Here is a 15011-nt window from a genome sequence, read left to right on the forward strand (position 1 = left end):
GTCTGGAAGGAGGGAACTTCTACTGAGAAAGGACATCCACGAGAGCCAGCTGTAAGGCATTTTCTTAGTTAGTGATCAATGGAGGGGGGTCTAGCCCGTTGTAGGTGGCGCCACGCCTGGGCTGGTGGTCCTGGCTTCAATAAGAAAATAGATTGATCGAGCCAAGGGAATCTAGCCAGTCAGCAGCACCCTTCCATGGCCTCTGCATCAGCTCCTGCCTCCAGGTTTCTGGCCTGCTTGAGTTTTTGTCCTGATTTCCTTCCACAATGGACTATGATCTGGAAGTGTAAGCCAAATAAACTTTTCCCTCCCCAACTTGTTTTTTGGTCATGGTGTTTTGTGGCAGCAATAGAAACCCTGAGTAAGACACATGTCAAAGTGTTTCCGGGTCCCTGATCTTTGATCGGTTTCCTAAATGATCCTAGGGTTACCAATTCGGCAGAGAGAATAATAAAACAGTGTTCTTTTGGATAGTTTTACGTCAATTTGACACAAGCTAATGTCACCTGAGAGGAGGGAACATCAATTAAGAAAATGCCTCCATTAACTCAGGCCGGGAAAGACAAACACGGTATGCATTCACTTGTAAGTGGATATTAGCTATGGAGTACAGGATAACTATGCTACAAGCCGCAGGCAACAAGGAGGCCTCAAGGGGGGGGGCACATGATGCTCCCTCCCTGTGAAGAGGAAATAGGTATCACAGGTGGATGGGGGTCAGAGGTAAGGGAACAGAAGGGACCAGGTGTGGGGAGGATGAAGGGAGAAAATACTGGGAGAGACATCAGAATGAGGTGGTGGTGGTGGGGGAATCTCTGGGGCGAGCTAGGAACCTAGTGCAATGGAAACTCTCGGGAATTGATGAGGGTGACCATACCCAAGACTCTAGCAATGGGAGATACAGAGGCCTGAACTGGTCATCTCCTGTAACCAGACATGACTTCCAGTAGAGGGACTAGGGTAGCAACCCAGTCACAAAACCTGTGACATACCATTTGTTCTGCTTACAAGGAGTGCTGGAGTAAAGAAGACAGAACTCATAAGAGCAGCCAACCAATGACTGGTCTAGCTTGAGATCAATGCCAGAAGAGGGAGCCCACCTCTGACACTGCCTGGAAAGCCAGGAACCAAAGGCTGGATAGCCCTGAGATGTCGTAGGCTAGAAAATGATTCCTAATGATACTCTGCTATACTCATAGATTGGTGCCTAGACCAATTGTTATCAGAGAGGCTTCATCCAGTAACTGATGAAAACAGAAACCCACAGCCAGACATTAGGCAGAGCCCAGGGAATCCTGCAAAAGAGGGAGAGGATTGCAGGGGCCAGAGGGGTCAAGGACAGCTCAAGAAGACCCACAGAATCAACCAGTCTGGGTTCCTGGGGGTTCAGAGACTCAACTGACAACCAGGGAGCCTGCATAAGACTGACCCAGGCCCTCTGCACATTTGTTTCAGTTGTGTAGCTTGGTCTTCCTGTGTGACTCCTAACAGTGGGAGCAGGGGCTGTCTCTGACTCTTTTGCCTGCTTTTGGAACCCTTTTCCTCATACGAGGTTGCCTTGTCCAGCCATGATATGAGGGGAGGTCCCTATCTTACTACAACCCGATATGCCATGTCTGGTTGATACCCAGGGGAGACTTGCCCTTTTCTGAAGGAGTGGATGTGGAGGGAGGTGGTGGGGAGGGACTGGGAAGAGAGGAGGGAGGGGAAACTGGTAGGGAAAAAGGAAAGAAAGAAAATAAATGTTTGTGTGTGTGTGTGTGTGTGTGTGTGTGTGTATGTATAATATATATGAAAATGCCTTTATAATATCTAGCTGTAGGTCATTTTCTTAATTAGTGTCTGATGGGCGAGGGCCCAGCCTGGCCTGGTGGCCTTGGGTCAAAGCAGGCTGAACAAGCCAGGGGGAGCAAGTCAGTGAGCAGCATTCCTCCATGGCCTCTGCATGAGCTCCTGCCTCCTGGTTCCTTCCTTGATTGCACTCCTGTCCTGACTTCCTCCAGGGATGAATGGTGCCGTGGAAGTGTGAGACAAATAAACCCTATCTCCACAGGCTGCTCTGGTCATGGTGTTTCATCACAGCCACAGTCACCCTCACTAAAGACACCTCAGCAGCAGCTCCTGTCTTCAGGTTCCTGTCGTGTCTTAATTCAGTGATAGACTCTGAGACGGAAGTATAAGAATCCCTTCCTGCCTCCTTTTTGCTTTTGGTCATGGTGCTTCAGCACGGTAATGGAAACTAAGACAAGCAGTAAATGCCTGCTGAGACAACACTCCTCATCAAGAGAATGGATCTTTCCATCTAGGGTGAAAACCTCACACGGCAGCCGGGCCCAGGTCATCAAACAGTTAAGGGACCTTCTCTGGGAGGGTGGGCCTACCTTGGACCATGCTTAAGCCGTAACTACTTATAACAATAGTTTCCTGCTACTAGAAACTTCAGATGGTCACCACACGCTGGCTAAGTCAGGGAGGGGGCAACACAGAGGGGGGGATGATAAGAAACACTATTTTCTTCTATTAAAAGTCGTCCAGCAAGAGCTCATGTTTTCTGATTTTTCCTTGTCCCCTTGCACCGAGGGGCTAATCACATCAGCTTGTGAAGTGGCTGCCACCAATGGGGATGAAACACAGTCAGTATCTATGTCAGGGATAAAAGACAGACGCTACCTTGGCTAGATCGTTTGAGTCTTATTGCCTGCTTTTTATGAAAAGAACTGTCGTGTTTTGTTATGTGTTCCTTTGGGGGCATGGATTATCCCTTGTTTCTAGCACATGTAAGACAGGGGCTCACAAGAACTCCCATCTCAAAAGTTGGTCAGAAGGATTCAACTAGATAACGCCAGTAACATTCCTTCTATGCTTCTACCCTGTCCAGGATCCTTGTCCGGAAGCAGTTCTGGGAAAAGGGGGGCGATTTGGGCAGTACTTAATTTCACCCCAACTGGAAAGTCCGAGGGACCACATCCTCAGCCAGAAGAGTATACACAGGACGAAGACAGGTCTGAACCCAACCTAAAGACCAGTTCCCTGGCGCCCCTCACCGGAAGAGAAGCATGAGAGCTTGGAAGAAGGTCCGGAAGTTATTGTGCTCCGTGATTTGGAACTCATCCTCATCGCTGTCCTCATCTTCCCCATCAATGCCGATGTTGCCAAACACCTGGAGAGTTGGGGGGGGGGTGACGATGGGAGCAGCCACAGCCACCTTGGCTCCCTTTGACACAAGCTCCCTCCCGCAGCCCCGGTACCCCAAGGGTGCGGGATCACCTGCATCCCGATGATGGCATAGATGAAGAAGAGCATGGCGATCAGCAGACAGACATAAGGTAGGGCCTGGAGGGAGGGAAGGCAGTGAGGAAGGGCGCAGTGCAGCTGGCCCAGAGCTGTCTGAACTGGGTCAGGTGATCACGTGCCCCAGGCTACTGGGGTGCGGGACGGGGCCTTCAGAGCTCTGTACACACTGGGTGTAGACATCAGACAAGGGTCGTGCTCATGGCGACCCATCTGTCACAGGAGCACTTTCAGTGTGGTTTTTCCCATTTCACCCGGAGCCAGAGGGTCAGTTCTGGAGCGGGCCAGCAGCAGTAGCGGTGGCTGCGTCTCACCTTGAAAGACTGCACGAAAGTCCAGAGGAGAATGCGGATGGTGTAACCCTGGCGGAGGAGTTTGATGAGTCGGGCAGCACGGAAGAGGCGGAGAAAGCTCAGGTTGATGAAGTTATTCTGAGGAGATGAGGAAGAAAGGTGACCATCCACCCACCCTGAGGAGCTTAGAGTAGTCAACACTCACAGAGGCCCCTACATGAAGCCAACCAATAGGAAAAAAGCAAGCCACACCCCAAATAAGGAGGGAGAGGAGAGAAAGCACTGTTAATGCAATGGAGCAGAGGGGAACTTAAAAAAAAAAAGGAGTGGGGGAGGGGAGCAGGGCTGGGGAAGGAAGAGATTTCAACTCAAAAGCTTAAGCCCACCCAGCCAGGCCCACTCACAAGTGGGGAAAAGGTGTGGGGAGGGGAGGAGAAGAAAGGAACAGGGTTGAGGAGGAAATAACAAAAGAGCACAGAAAAGAAAAATAATACATCCGAATCATCCAATCAGGAAAAAAATCGAGATGGTTTTTATTTCTCCCAACAACCAAATGCACTGAGACGATAGGACACAAGCGGGTCAAGTTGCAGAACCCAGCACAAGAGTACAAAGCACAGACACGGGTGGGGTGGGGGAAGGGCGCCAGCACACGCAGGCCTAGGGGGCAAGTGCGGTTCCGAGGGCATGTTACGCTCGGGGCCAGAAATGCATCTGTCCTGGGACTCACCGGGCACCCTGCCCTGCCCTGCCCTGCCGAGCTGCCCACCCGCTCCTGCCCGCCCTGACCTCACCCCACGGCCCAGAGGAGCAGCGGCTGGAGCCAATGGGGAGAAGCGGAAGGGTATCTTTTCTTACCCCCTTGGCGAGCGGGAATGGGGAGGACGGGAGGGAGCTGGGGCTGTTCGGCTGCAGGGTGAGTCCTCGCTGCCCGCTGAGTCGGAGAAGATGCATTAGGGGCCCTTTTCCCCCCTCTCAGGGATGGCTTCTCAGCTTCTGGGGCTGGGTGGTGTCTCGGGACCAGGCCTGCGGGAAGCAGGAAGGTCTCAGCACCCAGGGCGAGTGAGCTCTGATCAGCCCAGGGCCTACCAAGGGGCCGGTGCTGCCGGTGGGGAGATGAGGCTATTTTTGGCCCCCGGACTTCCCTAGGTGAGCGCTGCCTGTCCTCCAAACCCAGGTCTAGTCACTGCCTCTGGCCTCCCAACCAGGCTGTTCGTGAAGAGAGACAGTGGCTGGAAACTGTGGGCAAGGCCCAGGGCTCTCCAGGGGGCGTCAGGGGAGGTTAGTGATGAGTGGGAAATGACCCAATATAGCCAATGAAAGTAATTGTTGGGCCTAAGTGGTTTTGGTTTTAAATACAAAGTTGCTAATTTTAAAATCCGGTTTTGCCCACCAATCTGGCTCTTTGGCTCCCCCAGGCCTCTCAGAGCTAGCTGTCCCCTGGAGTCTGGCTATATGCGCTCCAGTTTCCCAGGCTCTCTGGTGATTGGCCCACAGAGCATTTAGAGTTCTCTGCCTGGGGACCACATGGTCACTACCAGCAGGCACGAGGCAGGAAAGAATGGGGTCTCTGGCTAGGAGGGAGCTTTCTGGTGCCCCAGTCTAAAGATTGATAGGAATCCTGGAGACACGTCACATGGTAAGACCAAATGAGGCCCAATGATCAGAGGTGCATGGGTAGGAGGCCTTGACTAGAGCATCCTTTGGCCTTTTATGTGTCCCTATTTGCACAAGGAATTATTTATTTATTGCAACAGGGTCATGCTGTCATCCAGGCTGGTTTTGAATTTGAGATCCTCCTGCCTCAGACTCCCAAATGCTGGGATTAAAGGGGGTCAGCCCCATGGTTTGTCTTTGACTCTATTTAGCCTGCTTCCCAGAGGCATCCTTTTACTGGACCTGTGCCTTGAGCTAGCTCTGGCTTGAAGGCGAAGAGGCAGTGACTGGAGCTCAAAGAATTTCTGAGGCTGTTAAGAGGCCTCTAGGGCAAAAGACTTGGCCCATGGGCTTCTGTCATGGGAGAATAGCCTTGGGCTCCTACATCAGGACACTCTTAGGTCCAACCTTTGTGAGCCCGTTCCAAAAGTCTCACATAAGCCTGCAAACCTAGCTAAGAGTCACCCACCATGCCCCGTTGACCTGACGCCTGGTCCTGCCTGGCCACCAAGCTTTCCTTGGATCGCTGACCAAGAAGTATTCCCAACCCTTTCCCTCAACCCCCGGAGAACAAGCCATCCCTTCCATGGGGTGGATCATAACATGTGGGCTCGGCCAAACATGCAGAGGCAGGGGTTCCTGGGAGCAGTTTGGGGCAGGGGGCACATGCAGAAGCAGGGATCCAGCGGCTGCTGAGCATGCGTACACATGAGGAGGAGGGTGGGGACCGGAGAAGTCAGGTCTTAGGCCTTATCTGTTCTTCCTGAACTCCCAAGTGGTGTCCTCTTTCTACCCAGACCCCTACCCTGTGCTCCGGGGCTACACTGAGCAGCGGCGGAAGATCCAGGATAAGGTGTGTGGGATCCTGGTCCCTGTGCTCTCCCCAGTGACATGTTCAAGGGCAGGTGTCCCTCAGGTTTGTAGAAAGACACGGGCACCACTCACCCCAGGTTCTAAGTCTTTCCGTCAAGCCCCAGGCCCCTAACTGGGGTTCTGCTGGTGAATCTAAAGGGTGGTTCAGATTCAGACTGGCTAGGTGTTCTCCCCGTAACCCCTGGCCTTCTCCCACTCCTAGCTTCCATCTCTAGCTTTTCAGAAACACCCAGGCCTACCCTTCCCCAGGCCCTGCAGAAGGCCCTCCTACCATCTTCTACCACCCCACTAGCACCTCCCACAAGGGCTTCCTGGCATCGGCTTCCAGCAATCTGTCTAATCAGTCCCAGAAGCGAGTCTGATTCAAATCCTCCCAGGTCTTCTTCCTGCTCAGGATGAAGCCCAGATGCCCAGCAGCCCCTGCCCCCAACACACATGCTGTACCCAAGTCCCCTCACTTGCAGACCTTGGCCCAGATATCCTCTTCCTGGCCACAGGGCTGGGAGCCTGGGATGCCTTGCTAATGTTGGCTGTTCTTCCAGCAGTGCAGTTACAGTATCAAGTGGAATTGGGGTCCAAAGTCTGCCTCCCCCTACTAACGGCAACCAAGCAGGGAAGTGATGGGGGGGTACAATTTGCCGCTTTATCAGTGGCACCTAACAGGGACCCATTGGTGTCTGGTGGATGAATGCATGTTTACTGTGGGCATACCACTGGAGGTCCTTCAGAGTATCTCCATGGAGGTGGGCAGAAGGGCAGAGATGTGGGGGGCGCAGCAACTGAGGGCTGTGAAGGGGGCAAGAAATTCGGTGGGAGTAGGTGTGGCACACAAAAGGGGCTGCGTGCGTGTGTGTGTGCATGTATGTACATCCATGTAGTTGTGGGATCTTGAGGTTAATATTGGATGTCTTTGTTTGTTTGTTCTCTATTTATTTGGGACAGGGTTACTACTGTAGCTCTGGCTGGACTGGAACTTGCTACATAGACCGGGCTGGCCTCAAACTGCAATCTGCTGGCCTTAACCTCCTGAACACTGAGTCCGCAGCTCTATGATAACCACCACGTCAGCTCTGGGATGGATCAGAGCTTATGGGATGTGAGTGGGAAGGGGAACTGGGTCCACCCTGGGATCCTAGTGGAGGGAGAACATTCCTTTCTTGCAAAGGACACAGACCCATAGGAACAGAAGCCCCCATCTAATAAATCCTAGGGAGATCTAGAAAAGGGAAGAGAGGGTGGGAGACAGACAGAGGTGGGGGGGTTGGGGAATGCGGTGCACAGGCATCCACAGGAAAGCTGGTGGGGCATGCAGTGCAGTCACAGTTAATGTAAGGCATTTACACTTCAGAAAGAAGTAACACCAACCGGATTCTAGATGCGGATGTTGAAGATGGAGGGGGAGCGGGCGGGCGGGGGCAGTTGGGGAGGCGATTCAGCGTTTTTTTAATTTAATTTTTTTTTTAGGTGGATTTGTAACCAGTGCCAAAAAACCAATGGGTTTCGGTTCCCGGGCGGGGAGTGGGGTGGCGGTGGCGGTGGCGGTGGGTTGGGAGGTAAGTCATTGGTGTATGGACACACAGACCACGTCATGGGTGAACAAATGGATTTCATAGTGCATTTTGATTGGATGAGTTTTTCAGACGGCGTTGCGCCAATATACAGTTTAAACAGCAGGCATGGAAAAAGACAAGACAAGAAACACAGTCATTATCCATTGCGCATGGGCAAACCCGCCCCCGGCCACGTCTGGGCGTGACATTAAAGCCCAGAGTTAGTGTCTCGGCTTCTCAAGTCCCAGGGAGCTAACTGCCCTCCTGCTCTCCCAACTCAGCTTGGCCTCAAGGACAGTGGCCTTACCTGGGTCCCAGACAGGAGCTACCAGCACCTGGTACAGGGTGAGGACAGGCCATAGGCGCCCCCTCCCCAATCTTCCCACAAAGTGATGGCGTCTTAGGACAGTTTGACTGCACATCAAGGTACACTCATGGGACCAATAACAATAGGAATAATAATAACCACTGGGCACTGATTTTCGTGGTAGGTTCTATGCCAAGCACTTCGGGAGGATGACTTTTCCTGTGGACTACTATGGCTAGGTGCAGAGTCTCCTACAAGCTAAACCAGAGCTCTACCATTGAGCCACACCCCCAGATCCTCACCGGTGGGTAGGGTAGGGTTTCAGGTGTGTGCTCCACTATGGAGCCATTTCCCTAAGCCCTCACTGTAGGTGGGGTCTGCCACTGAAGTGCCTTTCCAGCCCATTACCTTTAATTTTTTTTAAGATTACATTTTATTTCTTTTGAGTGCCTGTGTGGGTCCCAGGGATTGAACTCAGGTAATGTGGTGATTTGAATGAGAATGGCCCCCATAGGCTCATATGTCTGAATCCTTGGTCTCCAATTTGGCGGAACTGTTTGGGAAGGATTAGGAGGTGTGGCCTCGATGGAGGTGTGTCACCGGGAGAGCTTTGAGGTTTCAAAAATCCCTATCATTCCCAGGTAGCTTCTGCTCCCTCCCTCTCTCTCTCCATACCTCCCTTCCTCCCTCATGTAAGTTCTCATGTACTCCAGCTCCATGCCTGTGTGCCTGTTGCCATGCTCCCCGCCATGATGGTCATGGACCCTATTACTGGCAACTGGGAGTTTTAAACAGTTCCACCTGCCCTGCTGGGAAGCAGGCATCCCAGACTGAACCCAAATGGACATTGTCTTAAGGCTGTCCTGACCCTTCTGTCTGAAGGCCCAGCAGTGCCAGCCTTGCAGGAGGAGTGGGGAAATGGTTAAGTCTGTCCTGGGGTTTCCAGAGCTTGTAGAAGTGAGTGCTTGCCTCCTGGTGCTGGGTGACGGTTTCTTGCTATGTGGACTAAGTCCTGTGGAGGACTCAATTTCTTCCCCTGGTTCTCTTAGGTCAGCCAGGGGCTCTGGTGGGAGAGGATAGGGGTAGACAGGCCTCTCTCCCCTGGGCTTTCTGCTAGCTGCCACTCTGACCTTTGTCCAGCCCTTTCCCCTGGATAACCCTGAGCCCTCACCCTCTTGGGCAATTTAGTCTAACTCTTTGAGAATTCTCCTGTGCACTGATCAAGATCCCCAGTAGCTCAGTGGGAGACAGCTCATTTGAAGTGCTTGGGACACATTCTCTGTGGGGTTTTTTGGTCTTTGTTTTATTTTGTTTTGGGGGGGGGGAGAGGACCAACCCAGGGCCTCACACAAGCCAAGCCAGGACTGCTGGGCCACACCCCAGTCCAGTTATTATTATTTCCATTGTCATTGGGAGGGGGTGATGGGGGCATCCACACCACCACCGACCCTGGGTGTTGATGATCAGCTTTTTGCCTTCTGGTCCCCTGTGGGGATCTGCTATGGTCTCCTTAGTCTCCTGAGGGATCCCAAGTCAGGGCTCACTGGCTCACAGCCAAGGACAAGGTTTGGGAGGAGACTCTTGGGCCCTAGATTTACCTGAAAAGGGATAATTACAACGTGGCCCCGAGAAAGCACCGGAACTACCCCCTCCCCTTCCCTATTTGCATTGCCTGGGGCTGGTGGAAGACTGCTTATTCCAGAGACTAACCTAAGGTCTTGAAAGTGCTATCCCCACTGTGGCCAGCAGGGGGCAGTGGACCACAACCTGTGGGCCAGTTGGATAAGGAATTCAGTTCTCTTTGTCTTTAAATGTCGTGAACTGGTAACACTCTTTACTCATAATTCACTAGCCACCAGGCAGGGAGGCCCACTGCTCAGTCCTGACCCTATGCCCCAGCTTTGGACACACCTCTCTCCCCTCACTGAGCCTTTGCACCCCCAAATCACCACCCAGAAAAACTTCACCCTCACTCCTGTCTCAGACTGCGCCTCTGACATTTTCCCTTTAGCTGAGCACTGGTCATAGCCCACTGTGCCTGCCAGCAACTTCTGCTGTCTCCCACTAGTCCAGCCCCAAGTCACCCAGAGAGAAGCTGGCAGGAGACTTACCCCAAACTCGGTGACGAGGATGTCTGTGATGCTGCCCAGAACAGTCACAAAGTCGAAGATGTTCCAGGCATCGCGGAAATAATTCTAGAACAGGGACCCACAAGACAAAGATGCCAACAGAGGGCTCTATGCCCTCGCCCACAAGGCCAGAAAGGGGCATATTAGGACATGCAAAGACCTGTTCCTTGTCACCAGAGACCTCCTCTCTCAAACTCTGATCTTTGATCACTTGGCTTGCCCCAGAGGAGACTCAGGGACCTGCCCCTGCTCTCAAGCCCCCAGGACATCACTGAATTCCTCACAAAAGAGGCTATGGGTGATAACTGAGGGAAACGGCAAAGTTTGTTTGAATGTATGGCTACGTGAGGGTGTTGGATCCCCTGGAACTGGAGTCACAGACAGTTGTGAGCTGCCCTGTGGGTGCTGGGAATTGAACCTGGGTTCTCTGGAAGAACAGTCAGTGCTCTTAGCTGCCGAGCCATCTCTCTAGCTCAGGACACTGTAATGTGAACAGGCTCTCCTGCTGACAGCAGCAAAAGTGCAGGTAGAGTCAGTATTTGAAACCAGGCGCAGGGGAGCCCAGTGTCTGCATGCAAGGCCCCAGTATGTTTAAGGCCTCTGTCTAAGCGGGCAACCTCTGAGTTCAGATGCCATCTTGAATATCAGAGCTGTGGGTAAAAGGCTTAACCTCTCTGTGCCTGTTTTGTGATGTTGGTGAGAAGGGCATCAAGACCACTGAGGGAGCCATACGCACACACGCACACACAGGCTCTCTGCCTGCCTGCCTGTCTGTCTCTCTCTGTGTTGCACACACATGGGGTTGTGTGTGTCCACATGGGGTTGAAGGCTAGAGGTCAACTTCAGGCGTCATTCCTCAGGAGACATCCATCTTGTTTTGGAGACAGGGTCTCCAACTCGCTGTGCCCTCACAGATTCAGTTAGGCCCCACACAGTGTCCTCCTGACTCAACCTCCCTGATGGAATTACAGATGCATATCACCAGGCTTGGCCTTTATGTGATTTTTAAAAGTTGAATCATGTGTATATGTGCATGTCGGAACCCCTGGAGCTGGAGTCACAGGCAGTTGTGAGGGGCTTGCTGTGTGTTCTGGGGATCAAGCTCAGGTTCCCGTTTGTGTGCATCAAGCACTTTCTAAACTGAGCCATCTCTTGGGCCCTGACATCAGAGCTCTCCTAGCCTTGTAGCAGCTGGCTATTCCAAATGGTGGCTGGGTCCCCAAGCAACTAGGAGGCAAAACACCTCCCAGGTGACTGACTAAGACAAAAGCCTCTGAGAGAAGCCACAGGCCCAGGGGATGCTCGTTACTGCCGTCTCTCCTGACTGACACATGTCCCAGCTCTGTACTGGCTCAAGGGAGTATCACTAGGCTGAACTCTTATCCTCTGCTCTTTGTCAAGTCATAGCCTCAAAACCCCAGAGGGCCTCTCCGACCAAAGTGAGCAAGTTTCTTTTGACCTTCAGGCAGTCCATCTGCCTCACAGGGAAGGCCCCCCGAGCTGGGAGTTCCTGGGTCATCAGATGATGACTATGTGTGAAGCATGAGTTTGACACACAGTAGGTGCTCAACTGGTGAGTGCTGGTGTACGCTTGCCTGGAGGGAATTCAGGACCCACTGGCACTTCCGGTATTTGGACCCACACTTCCCATCGAATGTCACCATAGGCTTTCTTTACTTCCCTGGGGTTCAGGCAGTTCTTGATTGATAGCTGCTGGGTGCGCAATACTCCGCCTCCCTCCCCTATGGTCACTGCTCTCTGCTGCCACCTGGAGGCCTCAGGTGGAACGCAGCCTCTGGTGCTCCAGAGCTAAAAGCCAAAAGGCATTCTGGCTGGCAGCAATGGTGTCCCCTCTTCCTTGATGAGTCTCCTCTCAGGTCCCTTTGGGAGTCACCTGCCAGGTTGATTCTTTGCATTCAGCCCTCATCTCAGACCCTGCTTCTGAGGAATACCCAACCAAGACAACTTGTAGGTATTTAGTCATATATCTCAAACCCAGGTTCTATCTGTCACCTGAATGTCACCTGAGGAATTCCAGGCTTTCTATAAAAGTTCTAGAACCGACACCACAGGGACATGGAGCCTCAGCCCCATACAGCGGAAGCCTGACTGAGGAGAGGGTGGCTCTTCCCAGCTCTGGAAGCCAATGTTCTATCTGTGCTTTCTTGAAAGTGCCAATGAGTGCAAAGATACCAAGGGATTTTTGGTTGGAGATCCACTCGGCTGGAAAGGGGTTTGGATCCATGTTGGGTTGAGCCGGGAGCTGACACCATCCCTACAAACTCTCTGTGATTCTCCTGCATAACGAAACCCACAGGAGACACGGGACCTCTGGTTGTGCTCTTGCCTCAATACACCTGACTCCTGCCTGCAGGTACCTAGCAGGTACAGGGCCTCATTGCTCAACACACAGCCTCTGGCAGTACTCATTAAGACGATTCAAGCCGGAAGCCAAGTGTGGTGGTGCAGGCCTTTGACCCTGGCACGCTGGAGGCAGAAGCAGGTGGATTTCTGTGAGTTCCAGTCTAACAAGGGCCACGCAGTGAGACTCAAAACAAACAAACCAACCAACCAACAAACCAAAACCACAACAATCCCACAAGAGTGGGCTGTGCGTGGTGCTACTGCTTCTGAACCCCAGTACAGGAGGCTGAGGAAGGGAACTGAGAGTTTGAGACCAGCCTGGGCTACTGTGTGACACTTCAAAATGCAAAATAACCATGGAAGTTTTGGAAGTGGGTCTGGAGCACACTCAACTTTAAGATATCTGCTCATGTGTTGCTGCTGCTGGTGGTGGTGGTGTGTGTGTGCGCGCACAGGTTTATGTGCATATGCCATGCACACGTGTGCAGGTGGGCCCCGCCTGTGGGTGTCAGAGGTCGGAGGTCAATCAAGGGTGTCTGTTGAGACAGTCCTGTAGCTTGCTAGGCTGTCTGGCTAATGAATCCTCCCCAGTGCTGAGATTGCCGGTATGTACCGCCTTACGTGTCATTTTCATGGGTGCTGGGATCTGAGTTCATGCTTATGTGTCGAACACTGCACTGACTGAACGTCTCTGCAGTCCCGAGGAGCTTTATTTTAACCCTTTCTAGTATGTACAGAAGGCTCATTCTGTGGCAGGCTATATGGGTATTCCTCAGAGGAAAAGCCTCTGGCAAGGACTGAATGTGAACAGTTGATTTGGGAGGCACCCACTGAAGGGCGAAGGGCGGCCCTGACAGGCGTTACTGCATTTGACATTCAGGGGACTCCGCTGAGGGAGCAGCCCCTTCTAATCACCACGTGGAAGAGGAGCAGACTTCCGGTCTAGGCTTTTCTGCTGCTAAGGCCCTCAGGCAGCTCGGTAAGCAGAGGAAGGACTCATACCCTGGGAGGCTAGCTGAGCCCACAGGGAGCACTCAAAGGGGACAGACCAACAGCGTGGGCAGCTCTCACTCACCGCAAATGCCCTATGGGCACTTTTAAGAAGTCCCTTAACACAACTCCACCCACAGTGAGTGAGGATCTCAGGCTGTGGACCTGGGTCATCAGCCTGTGCTACAAAGGGAGATGGCGGAACCTGTAAGCAATGGGGTCTGGTGAAAGGAAGTGAGGCCACAGACACTGTGGTCTCTATGAATGGGGGAGGTCCTTAGGGACCCCCAAATCTAGACAAATGCCTGAGGCACCTATTTAATAGATCAGAGCAGACCTGGCCTCCAGTTCTCTGCAGCCTTCACCCGTTATAGGGCTTTCAGGCTAACATACCCTGCCTGCTACCTGAAACTTGTGCAGTGTTGGTATCAGGAATTGCCTTTAGCGGTGACAGCAACGGCCACACATTCCCAGAAGACCTTGTGGCTCAATTCGCACCTCCCCCTGGGAACCTTTACAGCACATTCCCTGCCCCCTAGGTCTTTTTTCTCGTTTTTTCTCTTCCCTTTGTCTCGTTCCCCCATTAAAATCTCACCCCGTGGAACTGTGTTGGTGTTGGTTTGGTGTGCTCTTTCCCCACAGGTGTGGCCGATATTCTGATCTTATTAACAACTGATATCTGATATTAATATCTGAGATTAAATAACAACATGCAGCCCAGCGGCTAGACTGCCCTTCCCTCTACCCAGCCATTTAGGTTGCCTGTCCTGTTTTTCTCCAGCAATTCTCTTGGCCCAGGCTGCCCCTCTTGGTCAGCAGCTTCTTTTGCTCTCCTTACCCGTTTCTCCTCACATGGTCCAGCTCAGTCTGGCCATGTCCTCTCTGGACTCTCCCAGACGGCTCTGCCTCTGCTCTCCCTCATGTCCACCTAGGCGCAGTCCTGCCCTTTCCTGTTTTATCTCTTTTCTTCTTTTCATTCAGGGGGTGGGGGTTGGGTTGTGTCCCTCCCCCTCCCCCATCACTGCTGCTGGGTTTTTTTCTTTTTCAGACAGTGGCTCACTGTGTGGCTTAGGCTGCTCGGCTGGTCTGGAGCTCGATGTGTAGACCAGGCTGGTCTCAAACTCCTCTGCCCTCAGAGTGCTGGGGTTAAAGGTGAGCACCGCCACGCCATCACACCACTGCGCGTAATAGTTTTTCTGATCCTACTACCTCAGCCTCTCAAGAGCCGGAATTTCCAGTGTGCATCTCAAGGCTTGGCTAGCTATCGGCATTCTCAAACAACCATCAACACAAGGTAAAATTTAAGGTACCTGTGAGCCTTTTAAAATCCTATAAATAGCTAATTTTTCTTTTCTCTCTTCCTCCTTTCTTCCTTCTTTCCTTCCCCTTCCTTCTTTCCTTCCTTACCTATCTGTCCGTCCTTCCTTCCTCCTTATCTAGCCATCCTTCCTTTCTCCCTCCCTCCTTCCCTTCCTTCCCTCCTTACCTATCCATCTGTCTGTCCTTCCTCCCTTCCCTCCTTAACTATCTTTCCTTCCTCCCTCCCTCCATCCCTCCT

General features: G+C 52.4%; 1 protein-coding gene and 1 long non-coding RNA gene across 18 annotated transcripts in view; one reads left to right on the forward strand and one right to left on the reverse strand.

The window, feature by feature from the left end:
- Cacna1a (calcium voltage-gated channel subunit alpha1 A) overlaps positions 1 to 15011 on the reverse strand; it is a 297093-nt gene that overhangs the window by 34143 nt on the left and 247939 nt on the right. For 9 of the 11 annotated variants that reach the window (NM_012918.6, XM_087593877.1, XM_087593876.1 and 6 more), the window contains 4 exon segments: positions 3045 to 3160; positions 3268 to 3333; positions 3606 to 3722; positions 10082 to 10165. In NM_012918.6, coding sequence (NP_037050.3) covers positions 3045 to 3160; positions 3268 to 3333; positions 3606 to 3722; positions 10082 to 10165 — 383 coding nt within the window. 11 annotated transcript variants of the gene reach the window in all.
- On the forward strand, positions 4289 to 7735 carry LOC147999396 (uncharacterized). Of its 7 annotated transcripts, none has more exons than XR_015644018.1 (4): positions 4289 to 4428; positions 6017 to 6093; positions 6659 to 7209; positions 7578 to 7735. It is a non-coding gene; the product is annotated as an uncharacterized LOC147999396 (long non-coding RNA). The 7 variants fall into 7 exon arrangements; XR_015644016.1 differs by having other exon boundaries at positions 6038 to 6093; XR_015644015.1 differs by having other exon boundaries at positions 6017 to 6156; positions 7056 to 7209; positions 7578 to 7730.

This window comes from Rattus norvegicus, chromosome 19, assembly GCF_021556685.1.
Source record: "Rattus norvegicus strain SHRSP/BbbUtx chromosome 19, alternate assembly SHRSP_T2T, whole genome shotgun sequence".
Taxonomy (NCBI): domain Eukaryota; kingdom Metazoa; phylum Chordata; class Mammalia; order Rodentia; family Muridae; genus Rattus; species Rattus norvegicus.